Source organism: Sapajus apella, unplaced genomic scaffold (genome assembly GCF_009761245.1).
Source record: "Sapajus apella isolate SASKATOON/1434 unplaced genomic scaffold, GSC_monkey_1.0 scaffold30, whole genome shotgun sequence".
Lineage (NCBI taxonomy): Eukaryota > Metazoa > Chordata > Mammalia > Primates > Cebidae > Sapajus > Sapajus apella.
This window is the reverse complement of record NW_022436970.1, coordinates 4,224,013-4,248,405: the sequence shown is the minus strand read 5'-3', so window position 1 is coordinate 4,248,405 and position 24,393 is coordinate 4,224,013. Positions and strand designations below refer to the sequence as shown.

At 41.3% G+C, this 24,393-nt stretch overlaps 1 protein-coding gene across 17 annotated transcripts in view; it reads right to left on the bottom strand.

The window, feature by feature from the left end:
- The window catches only part of NEDD4L (NEDD4 like E3 ubiquitin protein ligase), a 356,397-nt gene that overhangs the window by 138,529 nt on the left and 193,475 nt on the right, over positions 1–24,393 (bottom strand). For 9 of the 17 annotated variants that reach the window (XM_032293594.1, XM_032293592.1, XM_032293593.1 and 6 more), the window contains 3 exons: positions 20,384–20,465; positions 16,994–17,032; positions 13,883–13,936 (listed from right to left, as the gene is read on the bottom strand). In XM_032293594.1, coding sequence (XP_032149485.1) covers positions 13,883–13,936; positions 16,994–17,032; positions 20,384–20,465 — 175 coding nt within the window. Of the gene's footprint in view, positions 1–8,943; positions 9,443–13,882; positions 13,937–16,993; positions 17,033–20,383; positions 20,466–24,393 lie in introns of those variants that run through there. The other 8 variants (XM_032293586.1, XM_032293588.1, XM_032293591.1 and 5 more) reach the window with 6 other exon arrangements.

The following is a 24,393-nucleotide window of genomic DNA, read 5'->3' as shown; positions in this document are numbered from 1 at the left end:
CTACTTAGCTGGATACAGTGGCTCATGCCTGTAATCCCAGCATTTTGGGAGGCTGAGGCAGGAGGACTGCTTGAGGTCAGGGGTTTGACACCAGGCTGGGCAACATAGACCTTGTCTCTACAAAAATTAAAAAATTAGATGGGTGTGGTGGCATGTACCTGTGGTCCAGCTACTTGGGAGGCTGAGGTGGGAGAATCACTTGAGCCTGGGAAGTGGAGGCTGCCGTGAGCTATCTTAACGCCACCACACTCCAACCTCGGCAACAGGGCAAGACCCTATCTCTCTCCCTGAACCACCCCCCCCCACCAAAAAAAGCTTAATCCTCTCTGTTCTGGTTATGATCTTATACTATGATGTTATAATGAAAGTGACAATAATCTACTTCATTCCTGGGTCTCTGTTACCACCACTGAATCGCAGAAACTATGCCTTGGTGCTTCCTTGTTCTCAGTGCGGCATGGGGGGGTGTTCAGAGGACAGCTTTGTGGAAGGCAGGCCAGCAAGGAAGGAATTCATCCAACTCCACATTTGATGGAAAAGAGAGGAACTGTTTGTGATGATGGTCACACCCAAGAATTCTTCAGCCACATTTCACATTAAAAATAATTTTCTGTAAGCTGCTAATTACGAACAAGGCAATTTTGGGCCAATATGACCACCCCATCCCTGGCAGGCACATCTACCTTCAGTCTTTCAGTGAGGCCCCTCCCACTGGCCCAAGCAGCCAGTTCCAGTCTTGCCCCTCCATGACACTGTTCCTGTCCCTCCCAGCCTGTGCATAAGCTATATGTCACCCAATGCCTTGCTTAGTGCCTGCTATTGGGAGTAAGGCTGCTTCTGCTAGGTAGGCCTCACCTCAGCTGTCCCCTGTTTGCAAAACTGAAAGCTCTGTAAACCAGGCTCCCTAAGTATTTGTATTTCTAACATCAAGAAGGATAGGGCTTCACTTGTGGTACAATGATTCTTCCAAAATAATTATTTCATACTCAAGAGAGAAAAAGAATATTCTCTACTACTGCAAAAGTAAAGCTCTCGGGGCTGGTAAATGGGTACAAAAATACAGTCAGATGAAGAAATACATTCTAGTGTTCACCAGCACAGTAGGGCAGCTATAGTTAACAAGAAGTTACTATAGATTTCAAAATAGCTAGAAAAGAAGATCTGGAATGTTCCCAACACACAGAAGCCACAAATGTCTGCAGTGACAGATATTTCAAATATTTCAGTGTGTAATGATTTGATCATTACACATTGTATGCATGTAACAAAATATCACATGTACCCCCATGAATAGGCACAACTATTATGTATCAATTTTAAAAAAGTAAAGCCCTCACTTTCCCCCGCATCTTTAAAATTAAAGGAACTGGTCTGCATAATTTCCAAGGCAACTCACAGCTCCGTAAATCTGTGAATCTAAAATTTAAAAATGACCAGCATACGCGAGCTGCAGAAAAGTGCCATAGTGCAGAATGCAGGTGCATCTCTTGCTAATAGAATTTCAAATGAGGGTGCAGGCAGGCCTCAGTCACACTACATCCTTAGCCTTGGCAGTTGGGTACCCTAATAATGCATGCTAACGTGTATAACATTGTTTCTGGATTTTTAAAAAGCAGATAATTACTGTAGTAAGATGTTAGCCAAAAAGATAATTACTGTAAGAAATTAAACCCATTTAAATATTGAAACTAAACTAAAATATTTAAAGTTTTATTAAACTTAACATCTCTTTTTTTCGAGTGAAAAAGCACAATCAGTAAGGTCCTATGGAGCTGGTACCATGCTTAAGGCATTTTAACTCATGAGGAAGACCATACAAAAGCAGCTCGGAAGTATGCTGCTAGTTTCCAGTGTTCAACTGTGACTAATTCCTTACGAAGTTCAAGAGTCATGTTAGTTCTGCAGTGTAACTCCTGGCCAGCAAACCTCCTGGATTCGAAGAAGTGCTAGATTGTTTGGCTGGAGCTTGATATACATTATTACATTTCAGTATTTCTGGTTCCACCCCAACTTTTCTATTCAACTCAATTTAAAAAATCTGGACCAAAGCAATTGTTTTCCTTCATGAGGTAACTACCTAGTCGTGCATTCGAAAAGAATATGAGGAAAAAAAAAAAGCCCAAGAAATAGGATTTATTATCACGCTTGAAAATGTCAAGGAAATGGATGAGCTATGACATATGTGAGTTATTAAATATATTTTAAAAGTCTAACACCTCTCAATTGACCAGAAGAAAGAGAAACTAAAATCTAACAGAAATGATTTGAATCTCAAAGTATTAAACAGGCTTACTAACAACCCCAGCCCATCTAACCCCAACCCTCCAGCAAGAAGTAAGCAAGATAATGAATGATGACGTGAGTTGAAAGTAGGCTCCTCAAAGCTATTATATAGGGAAGTAAAAGTCGCTTGACTCACTGAGATCTATAAAACTTAAGTCACAAAAGAAGGCTGTGTAAACTCTAGCAAGCTGTGAAAAGCTGATCTGCTTGGGGAAATTCCAGTCTCTTGCTACCTGGAAGAATTTGCTCTGCTCTGCTTACTGGATACCTGGCATAATGCTTAGCATTAAAACAAACACTGAATGGTTTCCCAAAACAGGGAGGTTGTGCAGGCACTTAAGGGAACCAACACAAAGTTTCTGAATACTGAAGTGCAGCAACAAGTCAAATCGAGAGAGGAGGGCCCCCTTCCAGCTCAATTTATGATCCACCCTTTTGATTGATTTCATGATCTGTCCCTTCACAGAGGTTTAATCATTTATCCCAAAGTGTCAGAACAGTCCATGGTTCTAAAATTGTCAGGGTGTAAAAAACAGGTTTCTTGAAATACAATCTATTCCGTCCTCCATCCTGAAAAAAAAAAAAAAAACAAACTAAACTTCCCGTCAAAACGTGGTGATGCCTAGAGACCAGGAAAGTGCCCATCAGGACATGGCGTGAAACCAGCCAGGACATCAGGGGCTAGCTTGCAGGCCCACTCACATCAGGCCACCTGTCTCACTTATTTATCCTCCTCTGTATCCTAATTGGCTCAAGGAAGGCATAGCAGAATAATCAAGAGATTCCAAAGGAAAACTCTAGTGAGAACCTTACGCATTGCATTCATCATGCACACTGACAGAAGATTATTTTTTCTTTTTCTTCCTTCTTTTTTTTTGAAACAGAGTTTCGCCCTGTCACCCAGGCTGGAGTGCAATGGCGCAATCTCAGCTCACTACAACCTCCGCCTCCCGGGTTCAAGATATCCTTTTGCCTCAGCCTCTCAACTAGCTGGAACTACAGACACAAGCCACCACACCTGGTTTTGTATTTTTTGTAGAGATGGGGCTTTGCCAAGTTGCTCAGGCTGGCCTCGAACTCCTGGGCTCAAGCGATCTACCTGCCTCGACTTCCTGAAGTGCTAGGATTATAGGTGTGAGCCACTGTGACCAGCCAGCATTTCTTAAAAACATTTTATCACAAAGAGAGACAAAAATCCAGGTCCTGACACTGGAATGTGGTGAGCGAAGATTATTTCTAAAAATCTTTCAATAATCTTCACCTGCCCAGAAATGTACAGACATTCTGCAATACCTACTTTTGCTAATATTTCAATATTCTGTCCTTTGGCCTTCTTAGTTTTTGATCCAGAGCTGGCCATACGCAGCAGGTGAAGGCTGTTTTGGTGCTCTCCCTCATGCAGGACATGGAATATTATGCTGCTTGGTATGAATGAAAAGAACTGGAAGACTGCAGACAGGATAATAACCCGTCTGAATAATCACCAGCCAACTCTCAGGTGGGTTTCCAAAGTTTCCTTTGACATTTACAGAGGAAATGTAGACATTCTGGTACCTAATGCATGGAATCAGCAATTTCAACACCACTGATGAATTTCCTGCTTTTTCCTATTGTGAATGGCTTGACAACATAATTAAGAGTTAAAAAGGTAAATGTATTTAGGATAGCTAACCTGTATCACCTGAATATGCAGCTGATTATTTTTATTAAAAAATGTGCTAGATCATTGCAAGTTGCACAAGTAGCATTACCATTTAGATTTGCCTCAACTATCCAGAAATCTGCATCAACTATCCAGAAATATCCAACATTTATTACATTTTAAGGTAGTTTTTACATAGAGTAAATTTCTTCTGGTACTGTGAACTTTTATGAAAACATAACAAGTTTCTTATCAATATGTATTATAAAATTAGAGATTTATTTCAATGATTAGGAATTCTGCCACCAGGCTTAGCCAAGAGAAGCAGCTGCACCATTTATGAAAACTCTCTAAAAGACAATATCTAAAATAAGACATACTCCCAAATATCTCCCTCATTTTAAAGTCACACAATGTGGAAATTTTGTACAGACAACATTATATTGTTTCTCAAAAGCCCCGGTCTGTACCAAAGTAACAGTAGACTCAATCACTGGAAATATTATAGCAAAACGACATGGTAAAAAATACGGTAGAAATGCCAGCCAAAATGTTGTAAGGCTTCAAAATCAACACATCTAATATACTTGAGTCCCTTTCTACAATGCATGGTTCAGGAAGCAACTCTTCCAGGACCACATCTGGCGTAAGGGACAAATACTTAGGAAACATGAGAAAACAGCGGGAAAAACATCAAAGCTAGTTATTAAACATTTCCAGGTACGTCACAAATGCATGTTGTCCTTGTGTTAAATGCCGCGCTGATCAAAAAACGGCTGCTCACAGTTAACCTAATAAAACTCCTAGGGGAAAGACTCGTACATTAGATACCTGGTTCCTGAATCAGGTACTTGCATGGACACTCTCATTTAAACCTAACTATGAGCCTACGAGCTGGACATTTTTATCCTCAAATTTACTCATGAGGGAATAGGCTTAGAGAGGGAGTCTAAGTACTCCAGGATGAAAAGCTAGTGAACTACAGAGGATGGCTCTTTGGGTCCCCAAAGAACCCTTCTCTCACCTTTCAGGCCAGTGCTGCAAGGCACCAAATGAAGTTGTCATCTCAAAACTTTTCAGCAAAAATGTCACATCACAGGAAGCATTAAACTGCTTTTTGGCTTAATATATACTTTTTAGTTGTGCAAATACACACACACACACACACACACATTCCCATCATTTGTACACAAAGTGGTATATGGTATACACTATGATATACACATAAAGTTATTATACCTAATAATGATATCACATCCTTTCATCTGAAACAACACTTTTTCACATGGGAAGGTAAGTGAGATAACGCCTCCTCAATGGGACAGCCATACACATTAAGTGAAATAAACAAAGCACTCTTCAAATTGTGAAGTGCTACAGAAATATGAGCTATGCTGCAAGCCCTGTGTAGTTTCTGTTTACAAACATATCGGCATCAACCTTGTGTATTGCCTATCCAACTTTTCAAAACATCCCTGAAAACAGGTGACATTTTAAGCTACATGTTGTTTTATTCTCATATTAGACCACATTAAGAGAGATCATTACTACACATAAGACAAGAAAGTAAGTTGATAGAATCCAATCAGAAACCAAGTCAATGAAAAGAATACTAGTTGTTTTTCTTCTTAATTACAATGTTATGTTTTATTTTTATTTTTTTGAGATAAGGTCTTGTTCTGTTGCCCGGGCTGTAAAGCAGTAGCAGAAACACAGTAATCTTGAACTCCTGGGCTCAAGCAATCCTCCCGCTTTTACCTCCTGTGTTGTGATGTTTTAAAATAAAGGGATGGTTAATGACACTCAAGTTATTTTTAGGGCAAAAAAGAGACACCAACTAGTATCAATGTAAAAAAACTTCTGTATATTAAAAATATCTTCTGTAAAAGAGAACCAAACTACAAGTTCCACCAAATGAAAAGAATTTGGATATTCCTTTGTTGTTCAATAAAAGGAATTTTTAATCACAAGAGATTACTATGCTACTTCTGTAGAGTATATGTCCACTGAGAGGACACAGAGGAAAGTCCAGAGAGCTTGAGATGGAAGAGCGCTCCCTTCTCCAAAAGCATCTGCAGTAGGTGTCAGAATTACTGCTTTTGTCCCAGTGGGCCCTTCTCCCTCTGTTTACATCACGAACGGTGTCAGCAAGAATCTGAGATACACCCTGAAACTTTCCAAGTAGTGGGTGTAATGTTATATACACATGACACCTCGAGTACTTCATAAAACTAATGGGATTAGAAAACTGGCTCCTCAAGCTTGTAAAATGCAGAGTTTCACAGTTATTATGCACAAAATGGCATACTAAGGGGGCACACAAATGCTGGTAAATGTTGGTCCAACTTCCTCAGAATAACTCAGATGCAGTTAAGAGGCTCAGAACCAAACCAAATAACCCAAAAGCGAATTTATAAGAAAATAACTAAGATACTCACTAAATAGCTGCTAATGATTGCCATAGACAGAATTGGTAAATTCTAACAATTCTGAAAAATTTTTAACTGATTATAATTGATGACTATATGAATGAATTCTTGTTTACTGACAGCGACAGACCAGGTGGAAAACCTATCATCACAAGGGTTTCTCCTGTATTTTTTCTAATAATTTAGTTGGTTAACACTTTTTGGAGTCATGTTACATTTTAGATTTAGTCATGGCAGGATGTTTGGGAGACAGAGTTAAAAGTACTCAACAACTTAATCTTGTAATAAGGTCTAAAGTATAGCTTATGAAATATGAGCACATTTGTCAAATGAATCCCGAATGGTATTCCTAAATCTAGGACGATTTTTCCATATCATTCCAACACAAAACTGCAACAGATTCTAACCCGTTTTTCATGTAAACTTAATAATGTGATGTCCTTCAGACCAAAGCAGTGGATATTTGAAACGCCAGAAAAGCTTGGTGGCAGCCAGACTACAGACGCCCAAGTGAATGCTTTCCTTCAAGATAAGTGAGGCTGTGGCAGCTGCCGCCTAAACTTAACACCCCTGTCCATATGAAACGTGTACAAAGTTGCTGAATGGAGCAGACGGTTTTGTTATGTGCCCAGTTTTGGTTTTGCTTTTTTTAAAGAAAAAAAGTTTTGCTTAAAAGAAAACCAGCTTACTAACCACATACTAATTTATGTATACGTACAAAAATACATACATATGAAAATGCAAACTACTGTTCACTAGTTGGAACTTACTCTCCATGAAAAGCTCTTTATTCCAGAATTTATATTCTCCAAATGTGTAGAAACCTGGTTTTCACTACGCAGTCCTCTGCAAGTTACAATAGCCCTTTTAAGCAAGGTACACGTAAGTTTTAGTACATTCGATTTGTTTTCTAATTACATTTGAAAGCTCATCAAACCAAATGAGATTTTACTTGTGTGAATCTATTCGTCCTCCCCATCTGAACTGCAAAGTGATTTCAGTTTTTGGTAATATAACTGAATAGCTACCAAACTTTAGGAAATGTATTTTTGTCAATCTTCATGCAGTAGGCTGTCCAAATTCAGCATGGAATTGTGTTGCCAAACAAAGCTTACAACTGTCACGACGGTAATTTGTTAGGGTGGGGGTTAAAAGCTACTATAATATCAAAACTCTGTCAAAATATGTACCATTGTGTAATAAATGGTACGGGTTCAGACCAAGACAAAGCACTCAACTGTTTCCCAGTAGACAAGTTTGAGATACTGAAAGAAAGGAGATACACAGAGGGAAAGAGAAGAAGAAAAACAAACTCGTATTTAGCATGTGATTGTGTCTTCAAAATGATGAAAACCAAGGATGGAGGAGTGATAAAGTTTACTTCAAAGACAAAACATTATTTCTGAACACAAAGCAATAAAAGACAATACAATTCTAGAGTAATACTCAGCCACTCACTTTTCAAAATCACAATTCACAAGTGAAATCCAAACAAAAAAAGTCCTCTAGATATTTCCTAATCACATCTTCAAACTGGTAGTCACATGAAATTCAGGAGAAAAAATATCCAATCCAAAATATAAGGAACTCGTTCTTTAAGAGAAAGCACTTACTGGCTAGTGATTACTAGTAAAAGAAACCAAACTGATTAACTTTTCATCCTACTCTAAACTACGAAAGCTGCAGAGTCATCATACGCCTGGTTGATGAAGTGTGCAGCTGTCTCTCTGTACTCCATTTCACTGAAAGGGAGCGATCAGGAACAGAGAAACAGGAAGGCCAGAATCTGTTCTAAGGCGTCTATTTCCACAGCTGGAGACAGGGTACTTACTATTCTATATACAGCATCCTCGGCCTGGACATTCAAGTGGGCAGTGTTAAATTGCATGACATGCCCTCTGACCATTAATGAGTCCCCATCAGTCTCCCCTAGCCTTGGGCCATAACCCAGTGCGCTTTCAAAACACACCTCTTAGCTTAGTAGTGTCACTTGCGGGATAGTGACACTACTCTCGTTCAGTATTACTTAATGGGACACAAAACAAAGCAAATTACACAACAAGGACTGATCTGACCTCCTACAGCAAAAAGGCCATGACAAACTTCAGTTCATCTATTTTTAACTATTAAGAGACAAAACTCAGGTCCTTTGCAATATCCTCACCTGTCGGAGAACTGATTGTTTTTAAAGTGTTGTCACAGGCTATATTCACAAGCAGCTTTTTAAATGCATTTCCAATAACACGTTGGGGCACTGACTTGCTTTTTGGCAGATTAAAGTAACAAATTTTATTTAAAATTCCTTTATTCAGAAAAATAAAAGCAGGGGGAAGGTATGTTGCTTTGATTCTCCAAACAGACAAAGCGCTTTGACTCTGAGGACCTACAGAAGGCATGTGCTGAAACGGTATTTTGCCCATCAAACACTGGACCACAAATCATCGCGCCAGAACTTGGCCAAACATTCAGATCCACTGGCCCGAAGCAGGGAAACTCCCGGAACAGAGGGTGAGGTTTATTTTGGTTACGCCACAGAGTAAGCATCCAGGTTGGAATCAGTAAACACATGTAAACACACTGTGAACTTACCGTGGCGTCGGCTCCCGTGGAAACAGGGCTTTTGGCGCTTTTCTCCTCCAGATTCTGGGGAGCTTCCTCTGGCCCCCGGGTTACCAGAATTCTAAAATGCTGCTGCCCTGCATTCTGATCCTGCCTGATTTTAAATGTGCACCCCTGGCCCTGTGGAGTCCTCTCCACGGAGTTCGTCCTGCGGATTTCGGGAGCCATCCTGCCAACCCGAGGTGGTGCCTCCGGGGGTCCCCGATCTTCCGTGGGGCTCCCTCGCTCGCTTCGGGGCTGCGTGGGGTATGAAGTGCTCCTCTCCAGCCGAATGCGGGGATACCTCACCAACCTGTCCCCCTTTGTGCCAGTGAAGCCAAAGTTGAGGTCACCGCCCGGCCCCGGAGCGCCTTGCTGGGGTTGCTGCAACTGGAAGACAAAACACCGCTTCCCGGAGCTTCCAGAAGCATCTGGAACGTGCTGCAGAGACCAGCGCCTGGGCTCTGCCGCGGCCGGGCCGCCCTGGCTGTCAGGGCTGAGGGGCAGCAGCCTCACCTGGCGCACGTCGGCGCTGGAGGCGCGATGCTGGATGCGCAGGCCCGGGGTGGCCTCCTCCGCGCAGTCCATAGGGCCCGGGCACCGCACGCGGCGGCCGCACGTGCCGTTGACCTGTAGCCCCGGGTCCCGAGCTGCCCTCGGAGGGGAGCTCCCACAGGTGTCCCTCAGTGCGGGCTCCCGGGAGCCGCTCTGGGGCGAGGCCCTGGTAGTGGCGGTGACAGAGGCCTGGTCCCCGGAGTTGGGCGCGGCGCACGGAGGTCCATCGTCGGCGCCCTCGGGCGGCCCGCACCCGTCTGTGGCCCCGTCCGTGGCCTTGCGCTGCAGGGAGATCTGCACGGAGGAACTGCACGTGGGGCGGGCGTCGACGCTGGTCAGGAGCTGCGGGATGAACATGGACGAGCTCCGCTTGAGCGCGCCCACGCCTCCCTGCAGGCCGCCGCCGCCATCCTCCGCTCCGTTCTGGGCGAAGGGGTGCGGGCTGCTCCTCCGCGGGAGGGTGTGGAATGCCATGAAAAAGTCGTCTTCTCTCTCCTGGTCTAGGATCTCTGATTCGGGGGCTGTGTTGCTGCGACCAGAGCCAAAATGAAACCGAAGCCGATGGGCCATGGTGACCACGGGGGCCAGGAGGGCGAGGGCGAGCGGCAACAACAGGCCCGGCACTGCCAGCAGTCACAAACCAAAGACACAAACTCCAAGAAAAAGTGTCCCATCTGCCAAACCGTTAGCACTGCGGCACCAGGAGCGACAGATAGCAGAAATAACCCAAGTGGCAAGCGGCATTCCAGGCATGATTGGGTAAGAGCAAAAAGCTCTCATCCACACTGTGACAGAGGGTAGGGTGGCCAGACCACATGACCGCACTCTCCCCCTCCAATGCCAGCTTCTGGACTTAGAGGAGTTTTCCCCCACTCGCTTTTTTTTTTTTTTAAACAGCAAGAGCCTGAAACAGCACCTTCCCAGCTGCTGCTTTTCCATCAGAAAGGAGTGGCCCCAGCAGGGCGCTCTCACAGCTGACTAAGGCAGCAAACACACTGCAAGCCACGCTGCTATAAATCTAACCACATCACATTCGCAGGGCATTTCTTTCCCAACGGGGCACAGCGCTGGGACTCTAACCAGTGTAAAGACCTGGCAGTCAACACAGCACACACGGTATTTCCCCACCTCCCACCACACGGAATAATAAGTAAAATACGGCTTGGTCACCAGGTAAACCCCTTCCCAAACATTGGCTACAATGTTTCTGTTATTTATGACATCACTACACCACCATGACGGAATGCAAACTAATTAAACAGTACTATGAATATGATTACACACCCCACAGAGTTAGTGTCCGTTTAATGCTAAATAATTACACCAGGATCTACAAGTAACAAAATAGCTACGTGGAGGGGAGGGGATGCGATTTGCTACACAACCAGTGGGCCCAGCAGAGGCTTCCTGCTATCAGAACATTTTTCATTCAAAAGGTGTATACATGTGTGTAGCTCATATATTACCATCGGACACCATAGTACCAGAGAGAAGGAACACAGCTGGAGAAGACATTGTCTCCTGTATGTCAGGAAGGAGAGAAAACATCAATCAAAAAAAAAAAAAGGAAAATTGAAGGGAGTGCATGTGGATGATTTTTTTATTTTTTTGTAATAATGTAACTTAAATACCATACAGAAGAAATGCTGCCCAGAGCTGACTGTTTCCCAGTAAGAAGTCAGCAATATTACCACAATTGGGATACAAATATGGAATCTTGCTATGTTTGCAAAGGACCAAAAAGGACCTAAGAAATAAAAGGAAAAGTGCACACTCAAAAAACTGTCATCGGATTTGTAGTTTGCTTGGAAATGTATTGCTATATTTTAAATGTATTGATGTATTTTAAACTTACTATTTTCTATGATCCAGAAACATCAGTTACTTAACAAAGAGGTTTATTGGGGGGGGGGGGAACCAAGCCCTAAGACTGACAAAAAGTTTATTTTAAAATCTGCAAAGCATGACTTTGTCAACAGCTCTAGCATCCAGGGTGTGGTGGATTAACCCTGTGTTTACATACATCCAAATCTGTTTTCTAAAAGCATGTGTTTTAAATGCCAAAAATGACCTCTATGAGAGGAATGGAAGCTAATTTGTGTAATGTTAAAACTTCCAAGTACTACCATAGTCACATATTGTCTGCGCTGGTTAATAGCCAACAAAGAAAAAAAAAAAAAAACAGTAACACCAGCATTCTTTCCATAGTAATCACATTGGAGATGGCCTGGGGCAAAACTAGGCATCAATATAAAACACAATTTTTCAGGTAAAGTTTGTATTCAGCTGGGCGCAGTGGCTCATACCTGTAATCCTGGCATTTGGAGACTGAGGTGGGCGGATCATAAGGTCAAGAGTTCAAGACCAGCCTGGCCAATATCGTGAAATTCTGTCTCTACTAAAAATACAAAAATTAGCTGGGTGTGGTGGCGTGCACCTGGAGTTCCAGCTACTTGGGAGGCTGAGGCAGGCGAGGAGGCAGAGGTTACAGTGAGCTGAGATCGTGCCACTGTACTCCAGCCTGGGCAACAGAGTGAGACTCCATCTCAAAAAAAAAAAAAGTTTGTATTCATACAGGATTTCTTAAAAGTCTTGTATTCAAAGTCGTTTTCTGTTTGGAAGTATAATTTCAGACGCATGGCAAGATCACCTCAACTACGGTCATTATTTCAGATATGGAAATGGGAAACAATGTTTTAACAGTGAATTCCTCTTAATAGAAGAAAACAATGAACCAAAACACATCAAACAAGAGGCCATTTTTCCTCATATTTGACCCTTTCCTCATGTTAAAGAAGAGACATTATACTCAATAATCGGAGAATAAGGATTAGTCTACAAATGCACCCATGTCTCCAGAAACGTACTGCTATGCTACAGGATGCTGCCTAACTCACTTGGTCCTCACTAGATGAGAGATGGAGAGATATGAACCGCATCCTCAGCAGAAGCTCTCGTTCAGTCTCACAAGAAAGTACTTTTACACATACAACAAAAGTGGTTTAGCTACAACTGTTCATCACCCAACATCCTTTAATGGAAAAGATACTTCTAGAATGGTAGGCCAGAATCTGTTAATTTTCTCTTTTGGAGAATAATATTAGTCATATGAAATTCAATACTTTCCCAAACTACCACTGGGCTGGGACTTAGGAGGCCAGCAGGTCAGACCCTGGCACCGCCACTGACGGATATGTTTATATAAAGGCTCTAGAGCTGGTTCTTCTCATCTTATTATAAGAAAAGGAGTTCTTGTGTAAGGCTTCTCCAGCTCAACTATTCTTTTAACGTCCAGCTATTAAAAAATCTGGACTTTCAATTGAATTCTGCAGAAAGCTTCTTAAAAACACCTTTTAACCAGTCAACATACCATACAAGTTTCAGGGAGGGTAAATCTGAGAACGACTGACTGCACTGAATTACAATGTCGCTTCTGAAGGTACCTTAAGGACTTCACACGATAGTGTTCATTTTCATAGTTGGAATACTTGGTTCACAGCTACTTATGTACACATTCTAGTTAGTTAAGAAAGCAAAATGTGCTTCCAAAATGCCATTTCTAAAATGAAATCTGGCCAGGCACAGTGGCTCATGACTATCCTAGTTATCCTGGAGGCCTGCTTGAGCCAGAGGGTTTGAGGTGACAGTGAGCTATGACTGCACCACTGCACTCCAACCTGGGCGACAGAGGGAAACCCTTTTTGTAAAATAAATAAATAAAAATAATAAAATAAAATGAAATCATATCAGTTATGTATGTATCGATCTTTATAAACATTTTATATATATCAATCTATATATAAAATGTTAGTTTATATCTGTTATATGCCTCAGACATATCTTTGGTTTTTTAAATGTACTTTCTAAGAATCTCTCTTGAGAAAGAAACCACTTTTAAAATACAGCTTGACTTTACCTGCTAAATGTAGATTCACTTTTTGCTATACACTGTTAATTAGATTTTTATTTCCCCCGAGAGAATTACCATAGATTTGCTATTGAACGCATTCCAGTATTATGGCCTGGCTTTCATTTAAAACCATGCAAAGTTTGTTTACATTCCTGATGGTCGCTTTAGAGATCTGCCTACCATATTCCCAACGCTACATCATGAGCATACGGGCTGATACTATCACCAGTGACTTTTGTTAACATTAATTGCGATAAAAATACACACGCATACATACAAATACATTTTTTATCCTAGCAACATAAAAGTATTTGTTAGGATTTTGAACGTCAAACTAGCAGTGGGACAAAAATAGTCTTCTCTTTGGACACATATACTGTCATAAACACAAAGTTTTAAAGATGCTGCTCTGAAAACCCAGTTTATAAAAAATGAAGCAAAATTCAAATACAGGAACCCACTTACCAGTCTGTTTTCGTCAAATACTTCAAATAGGAGTCTGTGATTAGATGGGTTTACCTATGAGGAACGTAAATAGCATTTTTTAAATGAGCAGGAATCATTCGAACAATGACATAAGGAACAGAAAGAATAAAATACCGCTTTACAATGCACCCAACTCAATTGTATAATATGAACAATTATCCTACTGTTCTGGAAATTCTATGTGTACTAAATCAAATTTCCTATTACTTACTGATTTCTATATTATTCTGCCCCGAATTTAGGCATAGCAAAAGAAGAAAAGGCTCTTAGCTGTTTTTCTAAAATAAGAAAGGATAGTTGTAAATAGTTTTAAAGAGTTCCTAACCTCCATACGAGGCATTCTCATGACTGCAGATCAAAAACGTCTATGCCTGAGGCTATCTCTTAGGGCTAATGGCAGTAATAGTAATGATAAAAATAATGAAGAAGATTGTAATAGCTTATGAGAGAGAGAGAGAGAGAGAGAGAGAGCGAGAGAGAGAGAGAGAGAGAGAGAAACAGGTAGACAGACAAACAGGGTCTTGTTCTATTGCCCAGGCTGGACTGCAGTGGCATGATCACAGCTCAGTGCAGCCTCAACCTCCCAGGCTCAACTGATCCTCCAGCCTCACTCTCCTGAGTATCTTGGACCATCATGCCTGGCGAATTTTTGTATTTTTTTTTGTAGAGATGAGGTTTTACCATGTTCCTCAGACTGGTCTTGAACTCCTGGACTGAAGCTATCTGCATGCCTTGGCCTCTCAAAGTGCCGGGATTACAGGTGTGAGCCACTGTGCTCAGCTTGTGAGCTTATTTTTTAGGCACTGTCTTGTTATTAAATATCAACAATCCATGATCTCATTTAATTGTCACAGCAATCCTATGATGTGTAACTAATACCCAATTTTACAAATGAGAAGCCGAGATCCTGAGGGTGAAGTAAGTTGCCCAAGAGCCCACAGCTAGTGTATGGGGCAACCAGGACCTGCACTAGGTATATCCTGCCTGTCTTTAGAGCCTAGGCTGTGAACCATGACAGAGACCTGGAACTGTGGGGCAATGTCAGAGCTATTGGGCTTTCAATATCCTTTTGCTTCTTTTTCTTTACCCAAAACTCACCAAAATGGCCCATATCATGTTCCCAACTCAGGTATCATTTACTAATCGCCAACCATGTGTGTGACAAAGCGCTACATGTTCTCATGTATATCATCGCATGCACATCCTAGAAACAACCCTTTCAAGTAAGGATTCTCTCTCCTATGTGAGAGATAAGGGCCTCAGGGAGATTGAGTCCTCAGGTGGCCTTTCCAGGGTCATAAAGGATCTAAATGGTAAAGCCAGAGAGGTGACCTAGGCCCTGGCTGCTTCATGGTGGAGAATGGCATGAAATAACACTTGCCCATACAAGCCCAGAGAGCTCAACTTGTGCTTTGAGTCCCGTGGTCTGCCTGCAGCCTAACGACAGAACAAGCAGAAGGGGTTTGCTATCTCTTTAGAAGCTCTGTGAAGGGTTGCACTGCTTACCAATGCAACCACAACCTATAGGCAGGAGCTGGCACACAGTAGGCACTCCATAAAAATTTGTAAACTGAGTAAATATAAAGACCTTAAAAACCTGTAATCCCAGTACTTTGGGAGGCCAAGGCAGGCAGATCACGAGGTCAAGAGATGGAGACCATCCTGGCCAACATGGTGAAACCCCGTCTCTACTAAAAATACAAAAATTAGCTGGGCGTGGTGGCAGGCACCTATAGTCCCAGCTACTCAGGAGGCTGAGGCAGGAGAATCACTTGAACCTGGGAGGCGGAGGTTGCAGTCAGCTGAGTTCGCACCACTGCACTCCAGCCTGGCAACACAGCAAGACTCCAACTCAAAAAAAGAAAAAAAAAGAAAAGAAAAAGGAAAAAAAAAAAGACCTTAAGAAAAATCAACAAAAATAGAATATAAGTGTGCCTACTGCCAAGATTAGCTGAGAAAAGTTTGGGATAACATTTATGTAATTGTGGCCAGTGTTCCACTGAAGGGAGTCTAAACACTTTAGAGGTTCACAAGTGGAAAGTTTTATTTGAGAGTTAACTAAAGGCCAAGAATATCTATCAGCCCCTAGTAGCTTTTCAGTCCTCTGAGGGGTAATTTCAAATACATCTGGTAATTTCAAATACATCCATGTACATGAGGCTGTACATAGGATTTCACCAAGTATTAAAATATCAGTGCCATATTTAAAATCTGAGCATAATAGAAAGCAGATGCTGTATGCAGTAGTCTGGTTTGGAGCACAAAAAATACTATCGTGATTGAGAGGAAGAAATCAGGACCAATTAAAATGGGTCTCAAGGTAATATTGGCCTTTGGGAATCCGAACTAATCAGAAGACCTGGGTTATTTCTGGATACCTCCGGTTTTTAATGTCACAGCTGTACAATTAAAATACTTTTGCCTTGAAGAGAAAGCCCTTTTTTTCAATAAATAACTGAGCAGTCTAATTATTTCCACAATTTTAGTAGTAAAACAGCAACAGCCACAAATGATCACCAAGCACGAATCTCTGCTAATTCACATATTTCAGTCATTTCGACCTACAGCTCTTTTAAATATTAAATATAAAAGGTTGTAGTCCAGAAGTAATTTTATGTTGTGTGTGTGTGTGTGTGTGTGTGTGTGTGTGTGTGTATGCACTCAATATTTCAATTACCAAAATTTACCTAACTAGAACATAATTGGTAATTTTTATATTTCTTTTTAATCATATTGCCTCTAGTATTTTACTCTAAAATATTTCATAATCCACCTCCTAGAATTAAAACATTTCCATGAATGATATTTTATCTCATTTCTTAAAGAAAAGTTTGAATTCAAAAATGAAACACGGTATTTGGATAATTTTCTTGTGACTTCTCCAAAACACTACCCAGTGAAAGAAGTCCAGAGTCTGTGACCACTACTTACAGTCTTTCAAAATTTGGAACACATTAGGAAGCTATCTATTTTTCATCCTAATAGGAATGTCTCATTAAAAATTTAAGAGCTTTTCCTAAAGACAAATCGACTGTGATAACTGACCTAAATGTATCAATAACAATTATTGGCAAAAAATGAAAAACTTACCCTGAAATAAAATTCTTCATTCCATTTTGGGTTCAGCGTCTGGAAGAGAAATTAACCTGTAATATCTTTGAGTCTTTCAAACATAAGCAATTGCTATTGCAAGACAGACTACATATTTGCTTAAACATATTTTTGATTAAAAAAAGCTAAAAGAAGCATTTAGTCGATTATCTGAGACCAGTACTGGGGGAGGGGATGTATTTATGAAACAGATGCTTCATAGATATGAAACCTTAAACTGCTGCTATCACCAGAAGGAAAAACATCAGAGGCCTGGAAAGAGTCATCATGAAAATATAAAATATTCCTTCAACAAATTAGCATTGATATGATTACTGTACCGAGAAGGAAATGAACTTGGTTGACATCCCTCTACCTGCTACAAATCTTTACGCAGAGTAATGAAGCAGGTAGGGGAAGGTTGAATGTGTTCATTGTTTATATAAATATTGAAATCTAAAGAACATTTTATAGAGAGCAATACTGAGGATCAGATTTTCTCTATAACAAGAAAAAAAAGGCCAAATACAAACTAAAAGTAAATTTTTCTCCCCAAAAAAAAACCAGGTTAAAAAATACTTATCCACTTATCCTTCAGTCTTCCTCTCCATTCATCCATCTGTTCATCTTTCTATCAATCTACTGAAAAATACATTCCACAAGAAGATGGCAAGGATACCTTTGTCCTCAGCATGGAGGAAAGGACTGCCAGACATCCCCCAAAACTAAGAGGAGGCATGTTCTAGGAAGAAAGACACGTACATGTGTGTTCATGCATCTGCACATGCATAAGGCTCCGAAACACAGCTCTTAAAAACTGTATGTAAAAATCTGAGACAGAAAAATCATCACTTCACCAACAGCGACAGATATTTTTAGTCAAAATGATATTTATCTTTATCAACCTATTTCCTTTAAGAGATCAGTTCAGGGAGAAGAAAAAAAAATCAATAGAGTGCCACATAAAAATAGGAAACACAGAGCTTACACAACACTGAACTGACGTTTTTAAAAATTCAGCACTTTCCCCACCCACAATTCCACAGTGAATTCAATCCTGAATAACGGGGTTCATACTTTTCTCCCATATGAATGAAGCCAGGGATGGTAATGAGGGAGGGGAGGGGAGTGGAGTGGCAGGCCTGGCCTGCCTCGGGCTGCAGTCCCGGAGGGCCGCTTCATGGAAATGCACATGGGAAATGACAGGGGAGGAAAGCAATGAGACAAGAGAGCACAAAATGAACGAAGGAGCAGTCACAACACTGCAAGGAGAGGAGGATGACGGCAGTTCTCGCACCCGAAAGCAGCAGAGGCATACAAACCAGGAGGCGGGCAGCAGGAGAAGCAGAGCAAACCCAGCTGCAGAGCTACACCCTCGACCGTGGAAAGGGAGGGAGAAGGAGGACCTCCCTTTGGAAGGAAATACATTGCAATAGCCCCAATTGCCGGCTTTGGTCCTGGCTCGGCCTCCAGCAGGCAGTCAAGTTTCCCAGGTGCCTTCCTGGTGAGCCTTCTAGGCAGCCCCCACTCACCTAGAAACTGAACCAGCAAGAACGCCTAACACAAGGAACAATGGCCTCCGTACTGGCTCCTGTTTGCAAGACAGATTTTTAATACCAGTCCCGATGCCAAGTGGAGGACACACTGCAGTTACAGTTCCTAACAACAAAAGGACCTGGCCACAGATCCTGGGTGCCTGCATGGCAGCAAGAGAGCTATAATTTTTTAAAGCATTCGTGCTGTCCAGAAAATGTTCATCAAAGTGTTAAGACTGTCTAACCACCTGCCTCCAAAGGTGGTGAGGAAAAAAATCACAGTAATCCATAAATAATACTAAAACAGAGATGAAAGGGATTGGTTTTGTTTTTGAGGTTTTGTTTGTTTGTTTGTTTTGAGACAGGTTATTCTGTTGCCCAGACTGGAATGCAGTGGCATGACTATGGTTCACTGCAACCTCAACCTCCCGGGGTCAAGTGATCTGCCAGCCTCGGCCTCCAAAAGTACTAGAATTACAGCCGTGAGCCACCGCATCCAGTCAAGTATTTTTATTAGAGAACATGCATCTTCAATAAAGCCTCCAAATACAGGGTAAAAAATATTTACATATATATATTGCACATGCCTATAAATACATGGAGATAGTCAAATTAAGACATACTTATTGGCCAGGCATGGTGGCTCACACCTATATTCCTAGCACCTTGGGAGGCTGAGACGGTGGATCACCTGAGGTCAAGAGGTCCAGACCCGCCTGGCCAATATGGCAAAACACCATCTCTACCAAAAATACAAAAATTAGCCAGCAGCTTCCCGAGTAGCTTGTAATCACAGCCACTCAGGAAGCTGAGGCAGGAGAATCACTTGAACCCGGGAGGCAAAGGTTGCGGTGAGCTGAGATTGTGCCACTATACTCCAGTCTGTGTGACAGTGACACTCCGTCTCCAAAGAAATAAATGATTGAATGAATGACATACTTATGGAAACAAATTTTTAATGAAATCTTGTACATAAAAACTAGGAAAATAAGATATATACATAAACGTATAGCTTTATTATTAATATATTTTCTGTTTCCATGTAGCTAATCAAATATTTTGCTTCCTTTAAGCGTAGTTGTTTCAAGTTAAACTATTCCTCATGTGCCTACCAATTCCACAAACCGCTCCATTTCATTAAATGTATTTTAAATTATTTTAACTTTCTTTGTGAAACATAAGAAGACAAAAACAAATCTTTGTTTTGCTGTATTCTGTGGAAGAAAAAAAATGGTATAACTTACGACATTTTCAGAATACTGTTTTTGTAGCATTTAAGTAAAAACCTGAATCGCTATCTTAGGTTAGTACTGAAAAGTCTTGGAAAAGTTATAGATTTAATACTGAAAGATGCTTACAATGAAAATCTAGTATAAAAGATAAAAAGTGGGCTGGGCACAGGGGCTGACACCTGTAATCCCAGCACTTTGAGAGGGCAAGGCAGGCAGATCACTTGAGGTCAAGAATTTGAGGCCTGTCGGGCCAACATGGTGAAACCCCGTCTCTACCAAAAATATTAAAAAAATTAGCCAGGTGTGGTGGTGGGCACCTGTCATCCCTGCTACTCAGGAGGCCAAGGCAAGAGAATGGCTGGAACCCAGGAGGCGGAGGTTGCAGTGAACTGAGATCGAACCATTGCACTCCAGCCTGAGTGACAGAGCAAGACTATGTCTCAATAAATAAATTAAAAAAAAGATAAAAAGTGATGCACTCGTACACGGCAGCTCCACTGTAGTCTCATGGGACTACCACTGTGTAAATAGTCCATCCTTGACCAAAAGGGCATTATGCCCTTTTGTGTATAACTGAATTAAATTATGACTTAAATGAAGATGAGTTAAAAATCAACACCTACCTTTTTAATTGTTTTTGTCTGGACCAAAGCAAGTTCTCTATTCTCATCCGCTACATACAATGAAAGTTTCACGTATGGATCACTGTAAGAAAATATTTCAGATTTAATAGGATTATACTTTTTATTCAAAAAGAAAATAGTGGAACCTAAATGAAAATGCAAATATCAAAGTCTCAGCTTGGATTATTTCCACAAACTAAGCAATAACCTTTCTAACATAGCTACTAAGTCAATATACTTGGAGTAAAGTTCCTATCAAAACTACTGCCAATAATGTTTACTTAGAAGCAAATATATACATATATAATTTTAAAGACAAATTCTGAAAAGATTACAAGAAAGATTAAAAGGCACACAGATTTTGTTCAGAATTTACAAAATCTAGCTAGAAAATTTAGTATAGGTCTTATTCATATTCTTATTTCGAGTGTGTAGGTAAAACACCCATTATTCACGTAACCCAACACTTACCATTTGACAGATTAAAAACCAAATCAGGGCCAGGTGCAGTGGTTCACGCCTGTAATCCCAGCACTTTGGGAGGCTGAAGCGGGTAGATCACCTGACGTCAGGAGTTCGAGACCAGCCTGGCCAACCTGGTAAAAACCCTGTCACCACTAAAAATACAAAAATTAGCTGGGCCTGATGGCAGGCGCCTGTAATCCCAGCTGTTCAGGAGGCTGAGGCAGAGAATCACTTGAACCCGGGAGGTGGCGGTTGCAGTGAGCCAAGATCATGCCACTGCTCTCCAGCCTGGGTGACAGAGCAAGACTGTCTCAAAAACAAACAAAAAAAAAAACAAATCAAAACAAAACCACAAAAAACTAAAGCCTGGAAAGTCAACAGAGATTTGCCTAAAGTTACAAATTTGAGTAGTCCAGATTAAAGTTCTGGTTTCCTGACTACAAGTCCCAGAATTCCTTGTACACATCATATTATCTTTAATCATTTCCTTCAGAAAGGAACTTTTAGCAAGATGTGTATTTGAAAGGATTACTTACTGTGGACTACCTACTAAGAGGTTAAGCCTAGTCACACTTTCAAGTATTGCTAGCCCTGGGGGGTGGCTCAAACCTAGTCAAAATACCACTTTGTAAGAATTTAGGGCACAGGGGAATTTATTTTCCTTCATATTTGAGATCCTGAAAATCATTAAAAGAGCGCTCACGTATTCGTTCTCTAAATTCTCACTTATCTAGTTATCTATAGCCAAAGACTGATTGCTATCAATTCATCAGATTAAGTAATTTCAGAATTGCTCTTTAGTGGCCATACCATGACTATTAATGCTTTTTTTTTGCAATGTCTAAGGTATTTCCAAAGATGACATCAAGTATCTTAAAATGCTGGGACCATACTGATTTCTGTTTGGTATTTCAAATAATAAATAGGCTATGAAATCCTTTCACAAGAAAGTATGATAGAAGTTCAAAAGGCTATACTCAGTATCTGAAAACCAAAAGTCTGTGAAAAATACTACATATGTGTGTGTACACATGTGTCTATGTATTGCCCATAAAATGCATCTTAAAGGAAGCTACACAACATATCCTAAAAAAAATAGCAAAACGATTTGTTCAGTTATACTCCATCATGAATAAATTTTTATTTTTAACATAGTTTGGAAGATATTAGTCAATACTGCCTCTTTTCTGTAAACTGTAAACCTTTACTTGGTTAAATAACATCTAAGCAGACACACCTACTTCTATGGACACCCTCAGCCTCAGAAAGATAGGTCAAGAGCTGGTACCTAACCCAGGCTGAAGGTCCCATAAGTATCTTCCTAAGGGATGCCCATGGGTTGGTGGATGAATCAAGTGTCACTTTCCAGGGGAGTGAGACCCAGGCTTTAGCATATCAGAGTCACCTGGAGGAGGGGGTGATTAAAACACAGATAACTGGGTCCTGCTCCCAAATCTGAATTCAGTGTGGGTTAGAATCCAAGAATCTGCACTCCTAACACATTCCCAGTGATGCCAAGGCTCCTGACCCAGGAACCACTCTCAGAGAACTGTTCTATATGGCATTTGAAAAGAGTATTTTCTAGCTACAGAAACTACATTTTCAAATTCCAGTCACAATCTATTGCTTATAAAAGAGCTCAAGGTCTGATGATCATGTTACCTCAAGAGAATGTCCTGTGGATGTGTGTAGAGCACACATGCACACACGCGCATATACAGAATCCCGGGTGATAAAGACTATCATAAACTCTGCTGCTATCTCTCGTTTTTATGCCCCTGAGCTATCATGATTGCTGGCTAAAACTACAATAAAGAGCTAAGCATTTCCTGTAATAGAACATCCACATTCTTAGTGGTTTATTTACCTCAGTCTGTATCCCTTGAATAGCTCACAATAATTGACACATGCAGCTGGGGACAGTGGGTGGGATCCCTGGGTGTGGGACAATGTATCTTCCAGCAGTAATAAAGAAGTCACTAGGAATAGGTAACATCTTGAGTGCTCATGCAGGTAGGTACTAAGATATGATCAACTCTATCAAAGATGGACTAAGAAACTTCCTGAAAGAGAGTTCAGCCTGAAGAGAGAACCAAAGGCCAATGTCTTGGAGCTGGCTAAAGGCAGCAGGGTCTAAGCTCCAGGGAAGGAGAAGGCTGGGCGCAGTGGCTCATGCCTGTAGTCCCAACCATTTGTGAGGCTGAGGCAGGCAGATCACTTTGGCCCAGGCGTTCAAGACCAGCCTGGGCAACATGGTGAAACCCCATCTCCACAAAAAAAATACAAAAAAGTTTAGCTGCATGTGGTGGCATGCACCTGTAGGCCCAACTACTACAGCAGCTGAGGTGGGAGGACTGCTGGAGCCTGGGAGGTGGAGGCTACAGTGAGCTGAGATCGAGCCACTACGCCCTAGCCTGGGTGACAGGGTGAAACTCTGTCTCCTTCATTCATTCATAAATAAGAGGAGGGGAAACAGGTGCCCAGACCACTCGCAGGCTTCTCTTCTCTTTTGACTGGTACTTAACTACTCTTAACTTCAGCCTGCTCATGAATGAAATGAGAATGATAACTCCTAACCCAAGCAGTTATTGTAAAGACCAGAGAAAATCATGTATTAATACTAGTACCCAGCACCATTCCAAACACACACTACAAATGCCCCATAAATGACAGCCAAGGTAACTGTTCTTTGCTTCCTTTCTTAGGAGAAGTTTGAGGTTCTCTGTTGCTCCTTTTGACTCCCAACTCGTGCTACAATGACTGATTTGACACTGATTACCTCACAGTACACACTGGGTGCTGGCCAACTGCGGCATGCTACGTATTCCACGCCTCCTCATTATTCATACAGTGTGGATGTCCCACGGGATCTGGGTAGAGATGATCAAACTGAGAATCTTACTCACGCTGAAGCTCACCAGAATTCACTCTTGGCATCAAGTTACCATTCTAGTGGCTGGTGTCGATACAACTCAGGGCTAGCCTGATCCCTAGGAAGCTTAATGCTGTGCAAGAACACATAGATTAGAGAGCAAACTCTGTTTTGCAAACCTTTTGTGTTCTCTGCTTAGAGAAGCTGCTTAGGCATCACATTCTTCCTTTTAGCCTTTCCAAGGAGACAGTAAACTGGTACCAGGATTCAAGCAACCTTCTATTTCCTGAGTGCCTACTACGTAGTACCAGTGACAGGTTCCAGAAACAAAAGACACTGTCCCTACTCATTTGAATGGAGCACAGAGAAATAAAAACCTGTTTGTGACAGTGTTGAGGAATTCTAAGTGTATGATTGCTGAGAAATGCTCAGTGTATGCAAAATATATTGTTTGTTAAGAACGATGGCAAGGAAAACCTAGCTCCCCCCTCCCCCACCAGGTAGAAAACTACTTGGGGTATTCTAAACTGGTAGGACAATATATAAGTATCATACACCAGTTAAAACTATTCTTTAAGCACGGGACATCTGACCCTACCCCCATGGCACTCTTGTGCAGAATACTTTTTAGTTTGTCTGTGATAAGTGGTAAGCGGGCACCAGCTGCCTACTT